Genomic DNA, 25,413 nt, shown 5'->3' with positions numbered 1-25,413 from the left:
AAGTCTTTCCACAGATTTTCAATGGGATTCAAGTCTGGGCTTTGGCTGGGCCACTCAAGGACTTTCACATTCTTGTTCGGAAGCCATTCCAGCATTGTTGGCTGTATGCTTGGGGTCATTTTTGGAATGCAAATCTTCGCCCCAGTCTAAGGTTGTTTGCACTCTGAAGTAGGTTCTCCTCATGGATTTGCCTGTATTTGGGTCCATGTATTGTTTCCTCTATACTTACCAGTCTCCCAATCCATGCCTTTTAAAAGCATCCCCCTAGCATGATACTGCCACCACCACGCTTTACGGTAGGGATGGTGTTAAACGGGTGATGAGCTGTGTCTGGTTTTCTCCAGACATAGCGCTTTGCATTCAGGCCAAAGAATTCAATTATTGTCTCATCAGACCGCAGAATCTGTTGACTTACAATCTCAGAGTCTTTCACATGCCTTTTTGCAAACTCCTGGCGTGCTGTTGTGCCTTTTTCTCAGGGGCGACTTCCATGTAACCACTCTCAAATAAAGCCAAGATTGTTGAAGTGCTGTAGAGATCATTGTCCTTTTGGCAGGTTCTCCCATCTCAGCCAAGGAAGTCTGTAGTTCTGTCAGAGTGGTCATTGGATTCTTGGTCACCTCCCTGACCATGGTTCTTCTTGCCCGGTTGCTCAATTTGGTCGGAAGGCCAGCTTTATACCCTTCCCCAGATATATTCCTCATCACAATTCTCGGAGATCTACTAGTGATGTTACATTTGATACCTGAGCTCCGAGGCGTGCGTCGAAATCGCTAAGCAGTGTACTCTGAAGCAGTGTGCTGATGCCTGTATCATTTTATCAGAAGCACGTGATAAATGATGTCTGAAGCTTTGTTTCGTCAAACAACCACCTGATTGGTTAGGCATTGGTTTGGTGTAAGACAAAAAAGCTATGCTGCGCATGCGCTATGGAGTGTGGGACATCAACAATAATACTGCTAATAATAATGCTCTAAATTATTTTTACCAGCAGGTGCCAGTAGTGCACACTTTTTTTTTTATCAAAGCCTCAATAGTTCAAATAAAGAAAAACCCTTGAATGAGTAGATGTGTACAAACATTTGACTGGTACTGTATGTAAATGAGGTATTTCAGTATTTCAATACAATGAACCAATGCAATGAACCATACACAGTAGTGATCATTTTGATTAACCTTCTATTACAGAATACTTGTAGAAATTGTATTTGCATACCAAATTATATATTTAAAAAAGTGTTAAAAATCCATGTTTTTACTACGTTGTTCATCTCTATTGTTTTCTGTAAAATGTTCAATGTTGATTGTATGATTCTGGAACGTGTTGACTGATTTACTTATGCATCTAATTAATTATGTTGTTTGATGTTTAAATTATCACATTACCTATTTTATTTTGACAAAATAACAGGTGCTTCGTTATCAATCACAGAGATAAATGGAGGACTCTAGATGGATAACTCATTTTTAGTATAGACATTGCCATTGAGGGCTTCCACCATTTAAAAGTAGTCAACTGGGCGGGGATTTCTTTATTTTTGGAATATGTGTGTTTTGTTTGTATTGCTACATATTAAGGCACTTTTGGAACTACAAACGAAAGCATTTTACCTGCACCTGCAATAACATATGCTAATCTGTGTACCTGATCAATAAACGTATAGTATTGTAGGAGTATAGTTCAGTAGCACACAGTACGTTACAGTCCAGGACATTATACACGTCTATGTTATGGCCAAATAGATTGGGTTCTTGAAGGGTTTGAGCCCCCCTGCTGGCTATGCATCTCAATATCTACACTTTTTCCTGAAGTGTGCACTTGTCCGCTACCCACATGATAAGCTCAGTTGGTAGAGCAAGGCGCATGCAACTTTTAAATGGAGATAGCCTCAATGGTGCTGCCGAGCTGTTACAGATGCCATAATGGCACAGATACAAAGATGAGGCCACTATATATCTATCTCTATGCTGTCAATTGTTTCCGTTGTGACAGTTTTGGTTTGGATAATTTTGACAATTTTGACTTTAAAAGAATCCCCATAGCTAACACATGACTGGATCTCTTTAATTTGGACAAATGTACAGTGGCTTGTGAAAGTATTCACTCCCTTGGCATTTTTCCTATTTTGTTGCCTTAAAACCTGGAATTAAAATAGATTTTTTGGGGGGGTTGCATAATTTGATTTACACAATATTCCTTCCACTTTCAGCATGCATAACTATTCACTATACAAAGTCAATAGTTTGTAGAGCCACCTTTTGCAGCAATTACAGCTGCATTCTCTTGGGGTATGTCTCTATAAACTTGGCACATCTAGCCACTGGGATTTTTGCCCATTCTTCAAGGCTCCTCCAGATCCTTCAAGTTGGATGGGTTCCACTGTTGTACAGCAATCTTTAAGACATACCACAGATTCTCAATTGGATTGAGGTCTGGGCTTTGACTAGGTCATTCCAAGACATTTAAATGTTTCCCCATAAACCACTCAAGTGTTCCTTTAGCAGTATGCTTAGGGTCATTGTCCTGCTGGAAGGTGAACCTCTGTCCCAGTCTCAAATCTCCAGAATACTGAAACAGGTTTCCTTCAAGAGTTTCCCTGTATTTAGCACCATCCATCATTCCTTCAATTCTGACCAGTTTCCCATTCCCTGCCGATGAAAAACATCCCCACAGTATGGTGCTGCCCCCATATTGTTCTCGGGGTGATGAGAGGTGTTGGGTTTGCGCCAGACATAGCGTTTTTCTTGATGGCCAAAAAGCTAAATTGTAGTTTCATCTGACAAGAGTACCTTCTTCCATTTGTTTGGGGAGTCTCCACATGCCTTTTGGCGAACACCAAATGGGTTTGCTTATTTTTTTTTCTTTAAGCAATGGCTTTTTTCTGGCCACTCTTCCATAAAGCCCAGCTCTGTGGTGCGTACGGCTTAAAGTGGTCCTATGGACAGATATTCCAATCTCCGCTGTGGAGCTTTGCAGCTCCTTCAGGGTTATCTTTGGTCTCTTTGTTGCCTCTCTGATTAATGTCCTCTTTGCCTGGTCTGTGAGTTTTGGTGGACGGCCCTCTCTTGGCAGGTTTGTTGTGGTGCATATTCTTTCCATTTTTTAAATAATGGATTTAATGGTGCTCCGTAGAATGTTCAAAGTTTCTGATATTTTTTCATAACTCAACCCTGATCTGTACTTCTACACAACTTTGTCCCTGACCTGTTTGGAGAGTTCCTTGGTCTTCATGGTGCCGCTTGCTTGGTGGTGCCACTTGCTTAGTGGTGTTGCAGACCCTGGAGCCTTTCAGAACAGGTGTATATATACTGAGATCATGTGACAGATCCTGTGACACTTAGATTGCACACAGGGGGACATTATTTAACTAATTATGTGACTTCTGAAAGTAATTGGTTGCACCAGATCTTATTTAGGGGCTTCATAGCAAAGGGGGTGAATACATATGCACACACCACTTTTCCGTATTTTTAAGTTTTTTATTTATTTTTTCGCTTCACCAATTTCATGTACAGTGCCTTGCGAAAGTATTCGGCCCCCTTGAACTTTGCGACCTTTTGCCACATTTCAGGCTTCAAACATAAAGACATAAAACTGTATTTTTTTGTGAAGAATCAACAACAAGTGGGACACAATCATGAAGTGGAACGACATTTATTGGATATTTCAAACTTTTTTAACAAATCAAAAACTGAAAAATTGGGCGTGCAAAATTATTCAGCCCCTTTACTTTCAGTGCAGCTAACTCTCTCCAGAAGTTCAGTGAGGATCTCTGAATGATCCAATGTTGACCTAAATGACTAATGATGATAAATACAATCCACCTGTGTGTAATCAAGTCTCCGTATAAATGCACCTTCACTGTGATAGTCTCAGAGGTCCGTTAAAAGCGCAGAGAGCATCATGAAGAACAAGGAACACACCAGGCAGGTCCGAGATACTGTTGTGAAGAAGTTTAAAGCCGGATTTGGATACAAAAAGATTTCCCAAGTTTTAAACATCCCAAGGAGCACTGTGCAAGCGATAATATTGAAATGGAAGGAGTATCAGACCACTGCAAATCTACCAAGACCTGGCCGTCCCTCTAAACTTTCAGCTCATACAAGGAGAAGACTGATCAGAGATGCAGCCAAGAGGCCCATGATCACTCTGGATGAACTGCAGAGATCTACAGCTGAGGTGGGAGACTCTGTCCATAGGACAACAATCAGTCGTATATTGCACATCTGGCCTTTATGGAAGAGTGGCAAGAAGAAAGCCATTTCTTAAAGATATCCATAAAAAGTGTTGTTTAAAGTTTGCCACAAGCCACCTGGGAGACACACCAAACATGTGGAAGAAGGTGCTCTGGTCAGATGAAACCAAAATTGAACTTTTTATGTTATGTTTGACGTAAAAGCAACACAGCTGAACACACCATCCCCACTGTCAAACATGGTGGTGGCAGCTTCATGGTTTGGGCCTGCTTTTCTTCAGCAGGGACAGGGAAGATGGTTAAAATTGATGGGAAGATGGATGGAGCCAAATACAGGACCATTCTGGAAGAAAACCTGATGGAGTCTGCAAAAGACCTGAGACTGGGACGGAGATGTGTCTTCCAACAAGACAATGATCCAAAACATAAAGCAAAATCTACAATGGAATGGTTCAAAAATAAACATATCCAGGTGTTAGAATGGCCAAGTCAAAGTCCAGACCTGAATCCAATCGAGAATCTGTGGAAAGAACTGAAAACTGCTGTTCACAAATGCTCTCCATCCAACCTCACTGAGCTCGAGCTGTTTTGCAAGGAGGAATGGGAAAAAATGTCAGTCTCTCGATGTGCAAAACTGATAGAGACATACCCCAAGCGACTTACAGCTGTAATCGCAGCAAAAGGTGGCGCTACAAAGTATTAACTTAAGGGGGCTGAATAATTTTGCACACCCAATTTTTCAGTTTTTGATTTGTTAAAAAAGTTTGAAATATCCAATAAATGTCGTTCCACTTCATGATTGTGTCCCACTTGTTGTTGATTCTTCACAAAAAAATTACGTTTTATATCTTTATGTTTGAAGCCTGAAATGTGGCAAAAGGTCGCAAAGTTCAAGGGGGCCGAATACTTTCGCAAGGCACTGTATGTCCATTACATGAAATCCAAATAAAAATATATTTAAATTACATGCAACAAAATAGGAAATAATTCAGAGGGGAAGAATACTTTTGCAAGGCACTGTACATCCCAAAAAACATATATTTTAGTCCTGACAACGTACTTTACATATTTCTTGATAAATGAAATGCTCAGTAGTGACAGTTCTTAAAAATACATGAAGATTTACCAAATGGTTCACTAATTGTCTCCAAAATGTATGCAGACAGGCTTCTCACCATGTGGCCATGCTGGAAAGGGGTGCAATCCCATTACCTGGTGACATTTGTAAGGGTGTGGCAGGGTGTAAGGGTGTGGCACATTCATTCTATAGTCTTTTAATGTGTGTGTTTCGGTAATGACATCAAAAGGTGGGACAGAATTTTTTGGAGAAAGATGTTTGAAAGATAAATACAACTACTAAATAGATCAGTATCTTTGAATGTAATTACAGAACATCTCAAGATGATCTATTGAGATAATATTGCATTTTATATTTTCTTCAAAAATCATTAATTGCTTTATTTTTTATTTTTATGGGGTTTGGGACACTCACCAATCAATAGAAATAGATGTATAAACAATGATTTTGTACTATATTAATTAAAATATATATTTGTTATTGCCTTGGATTGAATTAGAACCTAGCATGTAAATACATGTCCTAAGTTAAGAGACTTAACTGTTTTTTAAAATAGACATATAACTGGGGAAGGGTATAACATGAAGTTTTTGTTGGGGTGGGATTGCAATTTGCACCACATCTGTAGAATCACACAACCTCCAAAATAATTTGGGGTTGGTTAATTAAACAAAGCACATTATCTTTCAAGGTTATGGTTATGAAATCCATGTTATTCAAATTATATAAAAAAAAGAAAAAAGTTTACGTCATCAAATTGAGACAGGCAGTATGTATTATGTAAATACAATTTTAAAGGGGCTTGATTGAAATCTTCCAATGAGTACTTTGAGCCCTGTAGCAGCATTACTGTGGTGCAGGTGAGATGTCAATATGGTGGGCAGATTATCCAGGAGATAAGCAAACTGTGATGTGATGTTGTGATGTTGTGACAGACAAAGAACAACTGTGTGGGCTATTTTGCACCAAAAATAAATAAATAAATATATATATATAGACATATAAACTATATTATAATATAATATATAATATAATAACTAATTATATATATATAATTTTTAAATACTACACTTTTTACAATCTCATCCTACCACTCTTGTTTCTGATGTTTCACAGTGCAGAATGTTCCAAGAACGGTCCTACAGAATCTGTTTGAAATATCAACATTTCAATTTTGATACCATGGCGTCGCATAGGTAGCCTAATGGTTAGAGCGTTGGACTTGTAATTGAAAGGTTGCAAGATTGAATCCCCGAATTGACAAGGTAAAAAAATATGTCGTTCTGAACAAAGCAGGGGCCGTAATTGAAAGTCAGAATTTGTTCGTAATTTGACTTGCCTAGTTAAATAAGGTACAAATTAAACACCCTTTTATAACCCTGAAAGGAAAAGCTGACGAGGACAGCGCCGCTTGAACTGACTGCAGGTTCAAAGTTGATCAGATTAAGTGCATGTGTGATCCTCACTCGTACACACTCTGCCTGGGCACAGTGTGAGAAAAGCTCCCACAGAGAGACAGGAATCCCCTTTGGAGGTGAGTTGCAATTGTTTTTTGCAAAGTATTCATCTTCTTATCCCTTTTAAATTAGTAAGGGGTGTTTTCCAAGTTGATCAATAACATAAAAAATGCATGGCCTAATGGGGACTGATTTTTGTGATTATGGAATTTCAGCTGTAGGCTTCATTGAACCTATATTCTGAATTAACTTTATTCTGTAAAAATGCTATTTTCATTAGGATAATATGACACGGATTTGTCAATGGATTCAGAGACTGATCTCATTGACTGTTCTCAGGGTGCAGTCTGGTATTCACCTAGTTAACACAGAGGTACATGGGGGTTGTTGTTGTTGGAGTGTACTTTGGCCATTCAGTTGAGCTGCTGGATTAGTCTTTTGCTCAAATCTATTATGACAGTCTCTGTTTTCCAGCAGATCTTTAAACCTCAACCTCTGAACTGTTTTGGAAACGCAGTAGTCCATCATTGTAGGATCAAAGACTACAATAGTATTGTTAGTTTAAACGCCACATGTACCCTTCCCACTGAGCAAAAACGGTTTGAATCAAGGTTTCCACATCATTTCGACAAAAATAATATAGTGATGATGTTCTGTGGAAAACGGATTGGATTTTCAAAAAGTCATCAATGTCGGGGAATTTAGTATTTTTTCAACAAACTTTTAACCAAATTCAAATGAGATGGGGAAATATTTGGTTGATTTTAAGTTTCATTCGCGTTAGTTAGTAACTCAATCAAAACGAGACGTTGAACTGGCATATGTGCCCACTGTCCAGTGGGTTGAATGACATGATACAATAATTATTTGAGATATCTGGGGTTAATAATATCCAGAAAATGTATATAGTAGACAGCTAAATATAAACACATTTAATATCAGCGATAGCTTATTAATCCCAATGATTACCCAATCAATGTGTTTTTTTACAGAATTGGCACAGTGGTCTAAGGCGTCACTACAGACCCTGGTTCGATTCCTCTATCCCCGGCTGTATCACGATCGGCCGTGATGGGGAGTGAACAATAATAAAAATGGTGTGGCTACTCGCTTCTATCTGAGTTGTAGAGGAACACATGTAGTACGGTTTTCAGGTTGTTCCATTGCAAATGCCATAATCATCAAAGGACTTGACAGGTTTGATGCGTTAGAAAGTATCACCATATCACCCTACCTTGATAGGTAAACTGACACAGTCATTGCGGTTGAGGTCGGAACATTTCGATGGTGTATCAACCTCTCCTGATAAGACGGAATATTTGGTTGTTGCACATAAATAATACTCAAACTACAGGTGTAAAGAGACTGCTCGCTTCTCCGCAGTAAGGTCAATGACAGCTACAATTTCTACATTTTTTTTTTAGTTGAATTAATATTATTTTATTGAACCTTAATTAAAGTGTTTTACATTTAACTGTAGTCAAGTCCACAACTATGCGATAATATAAGGGTGCCACACTCAAATGCACTGCTTTATGTTGAGCTAAAGCTACTTAAGCTAGCGATCTATTTTCTCTGTGTGGTTATAGTAAACAACACATCGTGAACACCATTGCCAGGCATTCGTTTGCAAGCTCGATGGCTCTGTCCATGCCATTACATGCCCTTTCTTTGCCATTATTCTGTTACGCTAACTGATTAGCTTGAGTGTTAGCTGAACCAGTAGGCTTGAGGAGACGAGATCCAGGATCCTTAAATTCAGCTCTGCAAACGTTCTGACGTGAAAATACGATCGGTACTAAACAAAATAGACTTTCCTATTGTCAATACTGCCGTTACTTCCAAAAAATGTCTAAATTAAAATGATTGTTTTTGGCCAAGTGCGCATGCGCCAAATCTAAGGCTCTAGGTACACTATCCCGAATGGATATTGATTTAATCTTTATTTAGACCTTTTTTTTTCTTCCGAAGTACATGCCGCACGGAACGGCGGTAAGGACGATAGTTGCTGTGCAAAACTCAATATTCTGGTGAGTACCGAACGTATTTTGACATAACGCTTGCAGAGCTGGTTTGATGGGACTTTGAATTGAAGGATCCCTGGGTGTCAGACGAGATCTCGTCTCTTCAAGCCCAGGTACTGATTCAAGTGTTAGCTAGCTAGCTAATCCTGGTAACGTTAGTCCTTCGTGCAAACGTAACTAGCTAGTCTAACACTGAGGTGAATGGGATGACCCAACAGAAGAGTGACTAATCCCTCCCCATGACGTTGCCAGCTTTAGCTTGACAGCTTGCTACTAGTCACTAGGTCACTTTCTCAAACTGTCACTGGCTGGTGGGTTTCAGAAGTTAAGTGGCTTTTTGCTTTGCTACATTTCTATACCCCAAACTAGTTTGCTTGACTTTTCAGCTGAGGTTCTCCACATTTGACAGCTAACCCAATCGATCACTTTACTATGCTGTCCTAAACAATGCCCTGATTTGTCTGTTGATTAAGTGTCCTTAATTGGCTCTTAGCTGTTGGCTTTATCAGCAGGTCTTTTCCCAGTGTTTGTGTAAACCATTAAGAGCTTAGCCAAGTGGCCTAAATTGTATTATTTAATAGGCACAGAGAATTTAGCTGCTCGTGTGACAGGAACTATCAAATCAGTTGGCATGTAGACTGGTAGGAAATGGACATTGGACGTGTTAATGATTAGAATGGAGGTGCGGATTGGGTTAAGATCAGAGGTCAAACTCTACAAGTAACAAGAGCTAAGGGCTGACCAACTCAGCTCCTTGCTCAGTCAACTCTGATGAACTTTTTGCAACGCTACTTTCTCTGCTGCGGGATACTCAAGTAAACAATTCCTAAAATCAGAAGTTGTCACTGCACAACAGAGCAAATTCATTATTAATATGCGTCATTTTAATTCCTCCTCTTTCTCTTCAGGTTGGCACGATGGCCCAGTCATCAGACAACAAGGTTCTGGTCCTGGGTGTGTTGGCTGGAGCGGCTGGCCTCAGCCTGGGTGCCGTGGCATTGTACAACAGCCGGAGGGCCATGCCACAGAGTGGACACAGTGAGCAGTACCTCAGCAGTAATGACCAGCGGGCGGCTGGAGCCAGTATGGTGGTGGGGGGAATGCTGGGTCAAGCTGAGGTTCTAGATCGTCTCGGAGCCCTGATCCAGTGTGTGTCAGAGCTGAAAGATGAGGTGCGGGCGCTAAAGAGTGCCATCCCAAAGCTGCAGGACCACGTGAGGGATGAGCTGAGAGGACGCGGGGGCGAGGGGGGCGTGGCTCGCATCAGGGCAGGCCCACCAAACCGCACTATACCCACACGCAGGAGGAGAGTAGCCAGAGCTGAAGGCCAAAGCTCAGAGGAGGGGGCTGAGAGTGAAGGAGGGTGAGTCCCATCTTTCTCTCTGGCATTGTCACATGTTGGTTGCTTCAGATACAGGGGGGTGAAATCCACACATCACAATGATTTCATAGAAAAAAAACAAGGAAATGTTCACAGTATTTGCAATGCCTTTATTTTTATGTTCAATGGAACAGCTCCAAAACTCTGACTTGTTTTGGCATGAGATCTCATTTAAAATGTCCTACAATGATATGATTACAGTTTGCTACATCATCTTCTCTCTCCAAGCATCCACCATACCCTTTGGCCTTTTATACTCAAATTCTGGTTTCCTCTTTGCCAGCTGCACCACCTTAACTATCCCACCTGTACTTGATCAATATCTTAATAAGCCAAAGTCACATGCTCACCCTGCATCGCCAGACTTTTTGATTTTCTCAGTCATTATATGTAGTAAAATAAGAAGTACTGTATGTGAATTTGCCTAGGGTGTCAGAGAGTGGAATCTAGCGCCACACGCCCAGTCATCCTCCATCTACAGCCAAATAGCTTGATCACACGACAGGCTTGAATAACATAAACAACAGATGTCTGCTTTTAAATGCACTGCCTCTTAAAATTCCTCTTTATGAAAACAATATATTAACAGGTAAGTAGTGACTATTAAAACAAGGCACTTGTGTTAACAGTCGGGCTTAACTTGCACAGCTTTTCTTGGGCATGAATGCATTCAGAATGTCTTGTCTCAAAGCTTTGTGGGAAATTTCCTGCCTATTGCTTGATATTCATATTATTCACATAGGCTACTGGACTTTTTTAAGGGCTGGATCAGCATTAATATTGCAGATAGATTGTAGCTTCCATCAATGTAATTGTCGGAATAATTTCTAATCCCCCATATATTTTTGAGGTATATACAGTTGAAGTCGAAAGTTTACATACACTTAGGTTGGAGTCATTAGAACTTTTCAGCCACTCCACAAATGTTTTGTTAAAAACTATAGTTTAGGCAAGTCGGTTAGGACGTCTACTTTGTGCATGACGTAAGTCATTTTTCCAACAATTGTTTACAGACAGATTATTTCACTTATAATTCACTGTATCACAATTCCATTGTGTCAGAAGTTTACATACACTAAGTTGACTGGGCCTTTAAACAGCTTGGAAAATTCCAGAAAATGATGTAATTTGCTTTAGAAGCTTCTGATAGGCTAATTGACATAATTGGAGGTGTACTTGTGGATGTATTTCAAGGCCTACCTTCAAACTATGTGCCTCTTTGCTTGACATCATGGGAAAATGAAAAGAAATCAGCCAAGACCTCAGGAAAAAATTGTGGACCTCCACAAGTCTGGTTCATCCTTGGGAGCAATTTCTAAATGCCTGAGGGTACCATGTTCATCTGTACAAACAATAGAACGCAAGTATAAACACCATGGGACCACGCAGCCGTCATACCGCTCAGGAAGGAGATGTGTTCTGTCTCCTAGAGATGAACGTGCTTTGGTGCGAAAAGTGCAAATCAATCCCAAGACAACAGCAAAGGAACTTGTGAAGATGCTGGTGGAAACGGGTACAAAAGTATCTATATCCACAGTAAAACAAGTCCTATATCGACATAACCTGAAAGGCCGCTCAGCAAGGAAAAAGCCACTTGCACATTGGGACAAAGATCGTACTTTTTGGAGAAATGTCCTCTGGTCTGATGAAACAAAAATAGAACTGTTTGGCCATAATAACCATCGTTATGTTTGGAGGAAAAAGGGGGAGGCTTGAAAGCCGAAGAACACCATCCCAAACGTGAAGCTCGGGGGTGGCAGCATCATGTTGTGGGGGTGCTTTGCTGCAGGATGGACTGGTGCCCTTCACAAAGTAGATGGCATCATGAGTGAGGAAAATGATGTGGATATATTGAAGCAACATCTCAAGACATCATTCAGGAAGTTAAAGCTTGGTCACAAATGGGTCTTCCAAATAGACAATGACCCCAAGCATATTTCTAAAGTTGTGGCAAAATGGCTTAAGGACAACAAAGTCCAGGTATTGGAGTGGCCATCACAAAGCCCTGACCTCAATCCAATAGAGAAGGTGTGTGCGAGCAAGGAGGCCTACAAACCTGACTCAGTTACACCAGCTCTGTCAGGAGGAATGGGCCAAAATTCACCCAACTTATTGTGGGAAGCTTGTGGAAGGCTACCTGTAACGTTTGACCCAAGTTAAACAATTTAAGGGCAATGCTACCAAATACTAATTGAGTGTATGTAAACTTCTGACCCACTGGGAATGTGATTAAATAAATTAAACCTGAAGTAAATCTCTCTCTACTATTATTCTGACATTTCACATTCTTGAAATAAAGTGGTGATCCTAACTGACCTAAGACAGGGAATTTTTACTAGAACACACAATTTTTACAGGAACACACAATCCCTCCATCAGTCCTCACACTGTCCGCAATAGGCTGAGAACGGCTGGACAGAGGGCTTGTTCACCTGTTGTAAGGCAGGTCCTCACCAGACATCACCGGCAACAACGTCGTTATGGGCACAAACCCACCCGTCGCTGAACCAGACCGGACTGGCAAAAAGTGCTCTTCACTTACGTGTCGCGGTTTAGTCTCACCACGGGTGATGGTCGGATTTGCGTTTATTATCGAAGGCTAAAGCCTTACACCGAGGCCTGTACTCTGGAGCGGGATCGATTTGGAGGTGGAGGGTCCGTCATGGTCTGGGGTGGTGTGTCACTGCATCATCAGACTGAGCTTGTTGTCATTGCAGGCTATCTCAAGGCTGTGCGTTACAGGGAAGACATTCTCCTCCCTCACGTGATACCCTTCCTGCAGGCTCATCCTGACATGACCCTCCAGCATGACAATGCCACCAGCCATACTGCTTGTTCTGTGCGTGATTTCCTGCAAGACAGGAATGTCAGTGTTCTGCCATGGCCAGCGAAGAGCCCTGATCTCATTGCCATTGAGCCCATCTGGGACCTGTTGGATCGGAGGGTGAGGGCTAGGGCCATTACCCTTAAAAATATCCGGGAATTTGCAGGTGCCTTGGTGGAAGAGTGGGGTAACATCTCACAGCAAGAACTGGCAATTCTGGTGCAGTCCATGAAGAGGAGATGCACTGCAGTACTTAATGCAGCTGGTGGCCACACCAAATACTGACTGTTGCCTTGTGTCCCTTGTTCAGGGACACATTATTACATTTCTGTTAGTTACATGTCTTTGGAACTTCTTCAGTTTGTCTCAGTTGTTGAATAGTTCCACGTTATTTTTGCTGAAACTAAGAGCAGTTGACTGAGAGGATCTTGTTTCTTTTTTTGCTGAGTTTATATACATTTTACGGGCACAGTCTTTTTTACAATAGTTATATTTAGTTTGTTTTTAGTCTACTGTAGCTTATTATTGAAAAATTTTGCAATCTGTTTTTGAAGCTCTTGCGATTAGAAAAACCTAGAATGAGGAATCTTACATTTATGCACATTTCTGTTTTGGTGAGTAGAGTAAATCTGAATGTTGCATTTTTATTCATTTATTTTACCAGGGTGAATTGACTGAGAACACATTCTCATTTACAGCATCGACCTGGGGAATAATTATAGGGGACTGAATGACCCAATTGGAAGCTGTGGATGATCAGGTGGCCATGATGGTACGAGGGCCAGATTGGGAATTTAGCCAGGACACCAGGATTAACACCCCTACTCTTACTATAACTGCCATGGGATATTTATTGACCACAGAGAGTCAGAACACCCGTTTAACGTCCCGTCTGAAAGACGGCACCCTACACAGGGCAATGACCCCAATCTCTGCCCTGGGTCATTGGTATATATTTTTTGAGACCAGAGGAAAGAGTGCCTCCTACTGGCCCTCCAATACCACTTCCAGCACAGTCTCCCATCCGTTGGGTATGAGGATTACTCTGACGTTGCGACAAGAATGACCTAACGGCCATCCAAGTTATGGCTTTCCCTTTTCATGTCCAATAAACATACATGATCTTTGTAACTACAAGCCAACACCAGATGGTTTCTAGTGGAAGACTGCAATTATGGTACTATGTCCCATTTACAAAAAACAGAAGAGATGAGATTGAGGCTATTCTGTTACGTGTATTTGCAGAATGGTCTTGATCTCTGAAAAAAACATATGAAAGCGTGTCTGATGTTTTCTAGTGTTGATAGTGATGTTCCTGAGACTTCACTGTTTCTTTTTTTTTTGCCGAGTTTATATACATTTTACGGACACAATCTATTTTACATTAGTTATATTTTGTTTGTTTTTAGTCTACTGTGGCTTATTACTTTTGAAAAATGTTGCAGTCTGTTTTTCAATCTCTTGCGATTTAGAAAAACCTAGAATGAGGAATCTTGCATTTATGCACGTTTCTGTTCACAATGCTGTGGATTAATAACTTGTTATAGCGTCGTAGGACATTGCTCTGACTATGGGAGCATCACCTGGATTGACCCTTTCCCGTACTTTCGCCAAGCATGCATAATGTAGTGTTCCAAAAAAAACAAGCACCCTACCTGGCCTGGCATCCAAACCCAAAGAAAGTGGGCGGGGCAGAGGAGTGTAACGGGCTGCAGATCAGAGCTGGATCATGGCACCTCCCCCCCAGTTAGGTTAGCTCCAGATTTGTATCCTGGCAGAAATCTTGCAGCAGTCGCCTGGGAGCAAGTCTAGTTGTAACAACATAACAAGCAGGCCAACAGCCAGCCAGAACACTCTGGGTAGTTAATTACTGTTTGTGTTTTGCTGTCTTCAGTGTATCGGTCTCTTTGGCTTTGCCTCTCAGTTTACAGACTTTGAGGTCCTTAGTTTGCATTCTTACTCAGGCCATAATTTACTGTATGTTGTTGTAGATCGACTGATGGAATCAGGCCATACTTGAGTGATACAATAATCAGGGGGTCTATTGTAAAGCGTACTACTCTCCTATCTTTGTAGTGAAAAAGCTCCTAGACTGGAAGTTTAGGCCTAATATAAGTTTCACGGGGTATACATTACCGTACCACATGAGGACTAGGTTATATCAGGTCATTGGTTCTCCCACCTCTGTAATCAATGGAGTTTCGTTTATCCTCCTCCCTGTTGGAGAAAGAGATGCAGACCGAAGTATGGTGCCACAGCCTGCCCTCCAGCAGATCCAGCAACTTGCTTTGAGTGGCAGCTGTCGGCCCCATCAAATGTTCTAAATTACATCCCGGGTTATTATTGTTTGAAAGAAATCAAATCACGCACACACCTACCGTAATTAAAGCGCCTTTCCCTCTCACCTGTGATTTGTTAGAGCGGGAAGGGGGGTAAAGGTGCAATGGACAAATTCTAGCCCTTAGGGAATGCTTGGCACTCACCCAGAGTTGCCAGCTACACCCATAGACCTCACATCACCTACATTTAAAGAGCTTTGGTTGTCTGTTGCACCGTCGCTTGGAACTGTAGGCAATAACAGCACTTGACTATATCCTTCACTGCTGAGATATCTTTATTAGAAAACCATGCTATGGTGGTTGTGGCAGGCCTCATGCTTTTTAGCATTCTCGCTGATTTAAAATATTTTTTTTGTTGAGGCAATGAATTATGGAGTTTAGAATGCAATGATTTATGTAGTTTAGAGGCATGTCCTACAGCGGAGCCCCCCCCAAATCCCCCCCTCAAAGTAATATATATATATAATTTGTTTTTGGTTAAAAAAAGAGACTAAAATCAGGGGAGGGTTTGGGCGGCAGGGATGCCCTTGTCCCATTGCGCACTAGCGACTCCTGTGGCGGGCGGGCGCATTGCACTCTGACACGGTTAGCCAGCCGCACCAATGTAGAAGTAGTGCGGCTTGGTTGGGTTGTGTTTCAGAGGACGCACGACTCCTGTCCCGAGTCTGTACGGGAGTTGCAGCGATTGGACAAGATTGTAACTACAAGTTGGATACCACAAAATTGGGGAGCAAAAACAGGGTAAAAAAATATATATATTCAGACCATGACCAGTGGTGATATATTTGCAGGTTGTGTTGGGTCTTGCTGAATCACAAAGCGGCTGTAATGGGGTACAGACAATATGGCGTACCGCACAGACGTGCGACAATATACATGCCATTTAGCAAACATTTTTTTTCCCGAATCTCCTAACAGTCATGCATGTATACATTTTACGTATGGGGGGTCCTGGGATTTGAACCCACTACCCTGGCATTACAAGCACCATGCTCTACCAACTGCTACAAAGGACCGCAAAGAAGAAGGATCAATTATGGAGCAGGTCAAAGTTAATAAGGATTGTGTTTGCTCAGTTTAACAACACACACTCGCAAGGTAGATAGCTCAAACAGTTTGCACTGTTCACTTTTCATTTGTCAAAATCGCTTCCTCAAACTTCCCACCTCAACTGAGCAGGCCCATCAATCTCCCAGTCTGTATGCCGAGCTGTCAAAGGTCTCATTGTAAAGTGTCATGTCGGAACTTGTCATTCCTCAAACAGTTCCCACTGCCGTTTATCCACGTCATGCTGTTTGCCCGTAGCTAGAGGGCATTATAACGTTTTGTGTTTAAAATGATAGCGTTTGGCATTGGATAGTTGCTGATTTTAAGGAGAAGACTTTTGTTTATTTAGTACCGGGCATGTCTGATCACACACAGTGAGAGGTTTTTTTCAAGGGAAAAATGACCTTGTCTGTCTTTTGTAATTAAAAGCTTAGAATGTAAAAAGTGTCATGATTTAGTGATGGGTGTCCAGGCCAGACACATTTTGTGTCTCTCCGTCTTTCGCATTCTGAACTTCATGGAAGGCACTGATGTACCGGAGATACAGTATTTGTTCCCTAGAAAGTAGGGCCTACATGTTATTAAATAAAAATCTTGCATCCAAATCACTGTGAATTTCCGGCAGTTTACCTTCTACGTATAGTATGTCTGTCTACAGGGCATGGTAGACCCCTCCCCTACTGTACCACTTGGACTGTGACCACCCACTACTCCCCCTCCCCCATTGTCACAGTTTCCTTTCAGTTCTCTTCTAGCGTAACACTAACGTGCTTGGCTCCATGCTTCCCTATTGTGCTCCATTAGTATCACATTTTATTTGTCACATGCTTTGTGTACAACCGGTGTGGACTAACCGTGAAATGCTTACTTACGTACCCTTCCCAACAATGCAGAGAGAAAGAAAATAAAAGATAGAAAAGTAAAACACGTAAGTAATAATGGATACACAATGAGTAACGATAACTTTACTTTAGTTTATCACATTGTTCTCCGCAGATCCTCGCAAGATCTGTCAGGTTAGATGGGGAGCTTTGCTGCACAGCTATTTTCAGATCTCTCCAGAGATGTTTGATCAGGTTCAAGTCCAGGCTCTGGCTGGGCCACTCAAGGACATTGAGACGTGCTCTTGGAAGGTGAATCTTCACCCCAGTCTGAGGTCCTGAGCACTCTGGAGCAGGTTATCTGTATTTTGCTCCTTTCATCTTTGCCTCTCCTGACTAGTCTCCCAGTCTCTGCCGCTGAATACAAACCTACAGCATGACTCTGCTACCACCATGCTTCACCGAAGGGATGTGGTATTAGCCAGATGATGAGCGGTGCATGGTTTCCTCCAGACTTGATGTCTGGCATTCATGCCAAAGATTTCAATGTTGGTTTCATCAGACCAGAGAATCTTATTTGTCATGGTCAGAGTCCTTTTGGTAACTTTTGACAAACTCCAAGTGGGCTGTCATGTGTCTTTACTTTAGGGCGTGGATTCCTTTCTGGTCACTTTACCATAAAGGCCTGATTGGTGGATTGCTGCAAAGATAGTTCTCCCATCTCCACAGAAGAACTCTAGAGCTCTGTCAGAGTGACCATCAGGTTTTTGGTCACTTCCCTGACCAAGGCCCTTTCCCCCCGATTGCTCAGTTTGGCCGGAGGACCAAGAGTTTTGGTGGTTCCGAACTTCTTCCATTCAAGAATGATGGAGGCCACGGTGTTCTTGGGGACCTTCAATGCTGCAAAAATGTTTTGGTACCCTTCCCAAAATCTGTGCCTTGACATAATCCTGTCTCGAAGCTCTATGAACAATTCCTTCGACAGGTGTGGGCCTTTACAAATCATATCCAATCAATCATATTTACCACAGGTTGTAGAAACATCTCAAGGATGATCAATGGAAACCGGATGCACCTGAGCTCAATTTTGAGTCTCCTAGCAAAGTCTGAATACTTATGTAAATAAGGTATTACTGTTTTTTATTTAGAATACATTTGCAAAAATGTCTTAACCAGTATTTGCTTTGTCATTGTGGGGCGTTGGGTGTAGATTGATGAGGAAAAACATGTATTTAATCCATTCGAATAAGGCTGTAACATAACAAGATGTGGAAAAAGTGAATGGGTCTGACTACCTTCCGAATGCTCTGTATATACACTACCGGTCAAACGTTTTAGAACACCTACTCATTCAACGGTTTTACTTAATTTTTACTATTTTTTTTTACATTGTTGAATAATAGTGAAGACATCAAAACTATGAAATAACACAATATAAAATCATGTAGTAACCAAAAAAGTGTTTAATAAATCAAAATATATTTTATTTGAATAGCCACCCTTTGCCTTGATGACAGCTTTGCACTCTCTTGGCATTCTCTCAACCAGCTTCATGAGATAGTCACCTGGAATGCATTTCAAATAGGTGTGCTTTCTTAAAAGTAAATTTGTGGAATTTCTTTCCTTAAGGTGTTTGAGCCAACCAGTTATGTTGTGACAAGGTAGGTGTGTATACAGAGGATAGCCCTATTTGGTAAAAGACCAAGCCCATATTATGGCAAGAAGAGCTCAAATAAGCAAAGAGAAATGACAGTGCATCATTACTTTAAGACATGAAGGTCAGTCAATACAGAAAATGTCAAGAACTTTGAAAGTTTCTTCAAGTGCAGTCACAAAAAACATCTAGCGCTATGATAAAACTGGCTCTCACGAGGACCGCCACAGGAATGGAAGACCCAGAGTTACCTCTGCTGTAGAGGATAAGTTCATTGGAGTTACCAGCCTCAGAAATTGCAGCCCAAATAAATGCTTCAGAGTTCACGTAACAGACACATCTCAACATCATCTGTTCAGAGGAGACTGTGTGAATCAGTGAATCATGGTCAAATTACTGCAAAGAAACCAATACTAAAGGACACTTGTGTCTTTGGCATCATTAAAACTGAAGACTTATTTATCAAAACTCTCTCTAATTATTATTATTACGCGATTAAACTGATTAATCATTTAACTGTAATTAACTAGGAAGTCGGGGCACCAAGGAAAATATTCAGATTACAAAGTTATAATTTTCCTAATATAACTTTCAGATATTTTAATATCTGATCAATTAGTCTTCGAATTAATGAATTATTATTGTCTTCACTGAGTCATCCATACATCAATTGTCTTAAATCATTTATTTAGTAACTAAGTAATTCACAGAAATGCATAAACAAACAGTAGATAGTTACAAGGAAATAACGGAGTTTCCCTAGTGGGATAAACCGGTATCGCGGCTTGGTGGACAAAAAGGGAAGGCGGGGATCAACTGAGATGACACAACAGTTGATAATTATAACAATTGAAATGCTAATCCTTTGCACAAGAATGTTCACTCATTCGGGAATAATTGCAATCAATATATATATATTTACGCTCAGTGTGTCGTCGGGATCTCTGTTGAAAAGTTTGTTTCTGTTGGAGAGTTTGTCCGCCCTCTCTTTCTCTCTGTCGTGGTTAGAATGGATAGTTCAGAGTGACAGTCGTTCATGTCGTTATAGATAGATGTTTCGGCGGTTGTTGGTCTTCGCGTTCAATGATACCGAATTCCTAGCTGCAGACTAGTAATTAATATCAAAGACTTGTTCTTATTCTGTCGTTCTCGATAGTCTAAGAGTTTAACCACGTGGGATGGTTAAAATATTCAGCAATCTACTCAAACCCTTATTTCCCTCTGTGATAGAGGTACTGGTCTGGTCTCAAACCTTGGCCCTCTCGTTATCGAGGTAAGCTGGTCTGGGGATAGAAAACCCAGGTGGGGGTTTTATTCGGAACATAGAAAGGGCTATCTCATGACGCCAGGTCCTGTCTGTGCTCCTGGGGGCGTGCCAATGACTAAGTGAAACTTTAAACAGAAATACAATTCTCTCACATTAACATCATCACGTCATTTCACAAATAGTATCATCTTTACTCATTCATTTTATACAACAATTAGATGTAAGCCTCATAACTGAGGCTATTGTATAAACAGTGTCATGGTAATGTGGCCATATTGTCTCATGAGTTTCACAAAATTGTACCAAACGGACCCGTTCGTAGCTGGATTCTTCACCGATCTTTTATACATTCTCCAGAACATAAATACTGTTCGGATCTCCAGTGCTGTGAGGTGGAAGAAATTCCTTTGTTCTCTCTAGGAAAACTCACTCTCTCTATACTGTCTGGCCATGAGTCAGGATCTTCTGACCTCTCTGACCACAGCAGCCTGGGTGTGGGAGACGGAGGTAGGGGGATGGTGCATAGAAAAGGGCTGGTGCAGAGGGAGGGGGGAATAGTGCTTGCTGTACCCAAAGAGGGCAACGTCATGACAACACCAATTAAAAAGAAGAGACTTGCTTCGGCCAAGAAACACAAGCAATGGACATTAGACCGGTGGAAATGTGTCCTTTGCTGTGGAGTCCAAATTTGAGATTTTCGGTTCCAACCGCCGTGTCTTTGTGAGACGTGGTGTGGGGGAACGGATGATCTCTGCATGTGTATTTCCCACCATGGAGGTGGGGGTGCTTTGCTGGTGACACTATCTGTGATTTATTTAGAATTCAAGGCGCACTTTAACCAGCATGGCTACCACAGCATTCTGCAGCAATACGCCATCACATCTGGTTTTGGCTTAGTGGAACTATCATTTGTTTTTCAACAGGGCAATGATGAAGGGCTATTTTACCAAGAAGGAGAGTGATGGAGTGCTGTGTCAGATGACCTGGCCTCCACAATCCCCTGACCTCAACCCAATTGAGATGGTCTGGGATGAGTGAAGGAAAAGCAGCCAACAAGTGCTCAGCATATGTGGGAACTCCTTCAAGACTGTTGGAAAAGCATTCCAGGTAAAGCTGATTGAGAGAATGCCAAGAGTGTGCAAAGCTGTCATCAAGGCAAAGGGTTATTTGATGTCTTCATTGTTATTGTACAATGTAGATAATAGTAAAAATAAAGAAGAACCCTTGAATTCGTCGTTCTAAAACTTTTGACCGGTTGTGTACATACTGTATATCTAACAAAGTGACATGGTAAAGAGTAGCACCAGCATATGCAATGTGTCATATACGTTAAATGGGTCAATGCAGAAAGTCCTGGTAGCTATTTGGTTAACTATTTAACAAACTGTGTAGCAGCCTTATGGCTTGTGATAGATTCTGTTCAGGAGTTTGTCTTTGGTGGCTGGAATCTTGGACAATTTTTGACACCGCCTGTTTGCCAAGTGGTTTCCATAACAAGCGTTTAAGCAGCCAATCAAGATACTCTCAATTGTGCAGCTGTAGAATCCTTTGAGGATCTGAGGGCCCATGTCAAATCTTTTCAGCCTCCTGAGGTGGAAGAGGTGTTCTTGTGCCCTCTGCATGACTGTGTTGGTGTGCTTGGACCATGATAGATCCTTGGTGATGTGGACACCAACGAACTTGAAGCTCTTGACCCGCTCCACTTCAGCTCCATCAATGTGAATGACCCTCTGTTTCCTGTAGTCCACGATCATCCCCTTTATCTTGCTGACGTTGAGGGAGAGGTTGTTGTCCTGGCATCACACTGTCAGGTCTCTGACCACTTCCCTATAGGCCCCCGTCATGTCTTCGGCAGCTTAATGATGGTGTTGGAGACGTGTGCGGCCACTCTGTCGTGGGTGAACAAGGAGTCCTGTCAGGAAGTCAAGGATCCGGTTACAGAAGGAGTTGTTCAATCACAGGGTCCTGAGCTTAGTGATGAGCTTGGAGGGCACTATGGTGTTGAACTTTGAGTTGCAATAAACAGCATTCTAGGAAAGGGTGGTGTGGAGTGCAATAGAGATTGCGTCAACTGTGGATCTGTTGGGGCGGTATGCGAATTGGAGTGGGTCCAGGGTGTCTGAGATCATGGTGTTGATGTGAGCAATGACCAGCCTTTCACAGCACTTCATGGCTACAGATGTGAGTGCTACAAAGGTAATTTTTCTTGAGCACAGGGACTGTGGTGGTCTGCTTGAAGCGTGTAGGTATTACCGACTGGGTCAACTAGAGGTTCAAAATGTCAGTGAAGACACTTGCCAGCTGGTTAGCCCATGCGCAAAGTATGTGTCCTGGTAATCTGTATGGCCCCGCGGCCTTGTGAATGTTGATTTGTTAATAGTCTTACACACATCAACTACGCAGAGTGTGATCACAGTCGTCGGGAGCAGCTGGTGCTCTCCCGCATGGTTCAGTGCTGCTTGCCTCCAATCCAGCATAGAAAGCATTAAGCTTGTCTGGTAGGCTCGTGTCTATTCCCTTTTGTAATCTGTGATTGCGCCGACAGAGAGAAACACCTCTCTGAGAAGAGGAAGCACGTGGCTGTATGCTTTATGATTAACGACTCATGGTGTAATCATAATCAAATGCTGGCTTACAATCAAATGCTGGCTATTTTACCTACCAAGAGAATTCTCGGCAGTTATAGTCACAGCTGTGTACATTCCCCATAAAGCGAACACCAAGACGGCCCTCAAGGAACTTCACTGGACTCTGAATACTATATACTATATAGTATCCAGGATACTATATACCTGGAATCTACATTTGTAGCTGGGGATTTTAGCAAAGCAAATTTGTGAACAAGGCTACCTAAGTTCTGTCATCATGAAGAGCTCTGAGAGGCTAGTTAAGGATCATACCACCACCACCTTACCTGCCACCCTAGACCCACTTCAGTTTGCATACCGCCCCAACAGGTCCACAGATGACGCAATCGCCATCACACTGCACACTGCCCTATCCCATCTGGACAAAAATAATACCTATGTAAGAATGCTGTTCATTGACTGCAGCTCAGCATTCAACACCATAGTACCCTCCAAGCTCATCATCAAGCTGGAGGCCTGGTTCTCAACCCCTTCCTGTGCAACTGGGTCCTGGACTTTCTGACGGGCCGCCCCCAGGTGGTGAAGGTAGAAAACAACATCTCCACCCCGCTGACCCTCAACACTGGGAACCCACAAGGGTGTGTGCTCAGCCCTCTCCTGTACTCTCTGTTCACCCACGACTGTGTGGCCATGCACGTCTCCAACTCAATCATCAAGTTTGCAGACGACAGGAGTGGGCTTGATCACCAACGATGAGACAGCCTACAGGTAGGAGGTGAGGGCACCTCTCACTCAACATCAACAAAGCAAAATAGATGATTGTGAACTTCTGGAAACAGCAGAGGGACCACCCCCCTATCCACATTGAAGGGACTGCAGTGGAGAAGGTGGAAAGTTTTAAGTTCCTCTGCGTACACATCACAGACAAACTGAAATGGTCCACCCACAGAGACAGTGCGGTGAAGAAGCAACAGCGCCTCTTCAACCTCAGGAGGCTGAAGAAATTTGGCTTGTCACCCAAAACCCTGACGATCTTTTACAGATGCACAATCGAGAGCATCCTGTCGCATCCAGCCTGGTACTGCAACTGCACCGCCCTCAACCGCCATGCTGTCCAGAGGGTGGTGCGGTCTGCACAACGCATCACTGGGGGCAAACTACTTGCCCTCCATGTCCCCTACTGCACCCGATGTCACAGGAAGGCCAAAAAGATCATCAAGGACATCAACCATCCAAGCTACTTCTTGTTCACACCGCTATCATCCAGAAGGCAAGGTCAGTACAGGGTCATCAAAGCTGGGACCGAGAGATTGAAAAACGGCTTCAATCACAAGGCCATCAGACTGCTAAACAGCAATCACTAACTCAGAGAGGCTGTTGCCTACATTGAGACCCAATCACTGGACACTTGAAACAATGCCACTTTAAATAATGCCCCTTTTAATAATGTTTACATTATTACATTACTCATATCACATGTATATACTTTATTTTATACATCTATTGCACCTTGCCTATGTCGCTCGGCTATCGCTCATCCATTTACTTATATGTACATATTCTCATTCACGCTTTTTAGATTTGTGTGTATTAGGTAGTTGTTGGGGAATTGTTAGATTACTTGTTAGCTATTGCTACACTGTCGGAACTAGAAGCACAAGCATAGAAGCTACACTCACATTAACATTTGCTAACCATGTGTATGTGACCAATAATATTTGATTAGTTTGCAGGCCCTGACACATCGGAGAGCATCAGAGCCGGTGTCGTAGGACTCGATCTTAGTCCAGTATAGTCGCTTTGCCTGTTTGATGGTTCGTTGGAGGGCTTAGCAGGATTTCTTAGCATCCAGCCTTTCGCTCAGTGTGGATGTTGCCTGTAATTCATGGCTTCTGGTTGGGATATGTACGTACGGTCACTGTAGGGATGACGTCATCGAGGCACTTATTAATGAAGCCTATTACTGATGTTGTAAACTCCTCAATGCCATCGGATGTGTCCCGGAACATATGTGACCAACCAGCTCGATTCGGTCTTATTTAGCAACATTTGAAATGGTGTTTTTCTACATTGGATAAAAGTATAGATTCAGAGCTAGAAAATTGTATATCAAACACTACAGTTAAGGAACAATGGGAAAGTAATTCTGCTTTGAAAGTTGATAAACTTGTAATCCCACTTTTGAGAAAATGGCACTTGAATGTTTTGGTAAACCTACTGGAGAGCTCTTTGTTTACACCCATTCAGCATCGTTCACACCCTGTTAAGCCTTAGCCCCGTACCATCTCTTTAAGGATTCACATGTGAGGCCATGTACTAAACAACCAAAGATTTCAAGACTAAAGGTTGGTTCATACTACGTCTATCGACAGTTGTCGCAAAAACATCATGAGCATTCTGTTGTCATCCGATATCAAACTTCTCGTTGTCGTTATGAAGAAGTATAAACACAAACTACAGGCTGCATGACATCAGCAGCTTGATGGTCCAAAATAGAAGAACTGGTGTATTTTAACACCAATAAACCCACCTGTTTTAAAAATAAATTTAGTACAAAAAAAAGCAACTTTCTAAACGATGTTTTGGTTAGTTTCTAGCATGTTAGCTAGCTAATGTTAATTTAGCTAGCTAGCCAGTTCAAATAATGATCATATAGCTGACAACGTTTTCTCTTTAGCTCGTTTGTAGTCATTGTTACAGGAAAATAAACTCACACCAAGATCATTATCTACAAGTT

General features: G+C 41.9%; 1 protein-coding gene across 3 annotated transcripts in view; it reads left to right on the top strand.

The window, feature by feature from the left end:
- Positions 1-6,658: 6,658 nt before the first annotated feature.
- Positions 6,659-25,413, top strand: part of LOC139410035 (regulator of microtubule dynamics protein 2-like) — a 68,101-nt gene continuing 49,346 nt past the window's right edge. Inside the window, exons 1-2 of one of the 3 annotated variants that reach the window (XM_071155468.1) lie at positions 6,659-6,808; positions 9,664-10,118. In XM_071155468.1, coding sequence (XP_071011569.1) covers positions 9,673-10,118 — 446 coding nt within the window. In that variant the 5' untranslated portion in view covers positions 6,659-6,808; positions 9,664-9,672. Of the gene's footprint in view, positions 6,809-8,056; positions 8,119-9,663; positions 10,119-25,413 lie in introns of those variants that run through there. The other 2 variants (XM_071155483.1, XM_071155475.1) reach the window with 2 other exon arrangements.

Source organism: Oncorhynchus clarkii, chromosome 1 (genome assembly GCF_045791955.1).
Source record: "Oncorhynchus clarkii lewisi isolate Uvic-CL-2024 chromosome 1, UVic_Ocla_1.0, whole genome shotgun sequence".
Classification (NCBI taxonomy): domain Eukaryota; kingdom Metazoa; phylum Chordata; class Actinopteri; order Salmoniformes; family Salmonidae; genus Oncorhynchus; species Oncorhynchus clarkii.
Note: the sequence above shows the minus strand (reverse complement) of the source record. Positions and strands in the feature narration are given on the sequence as shown.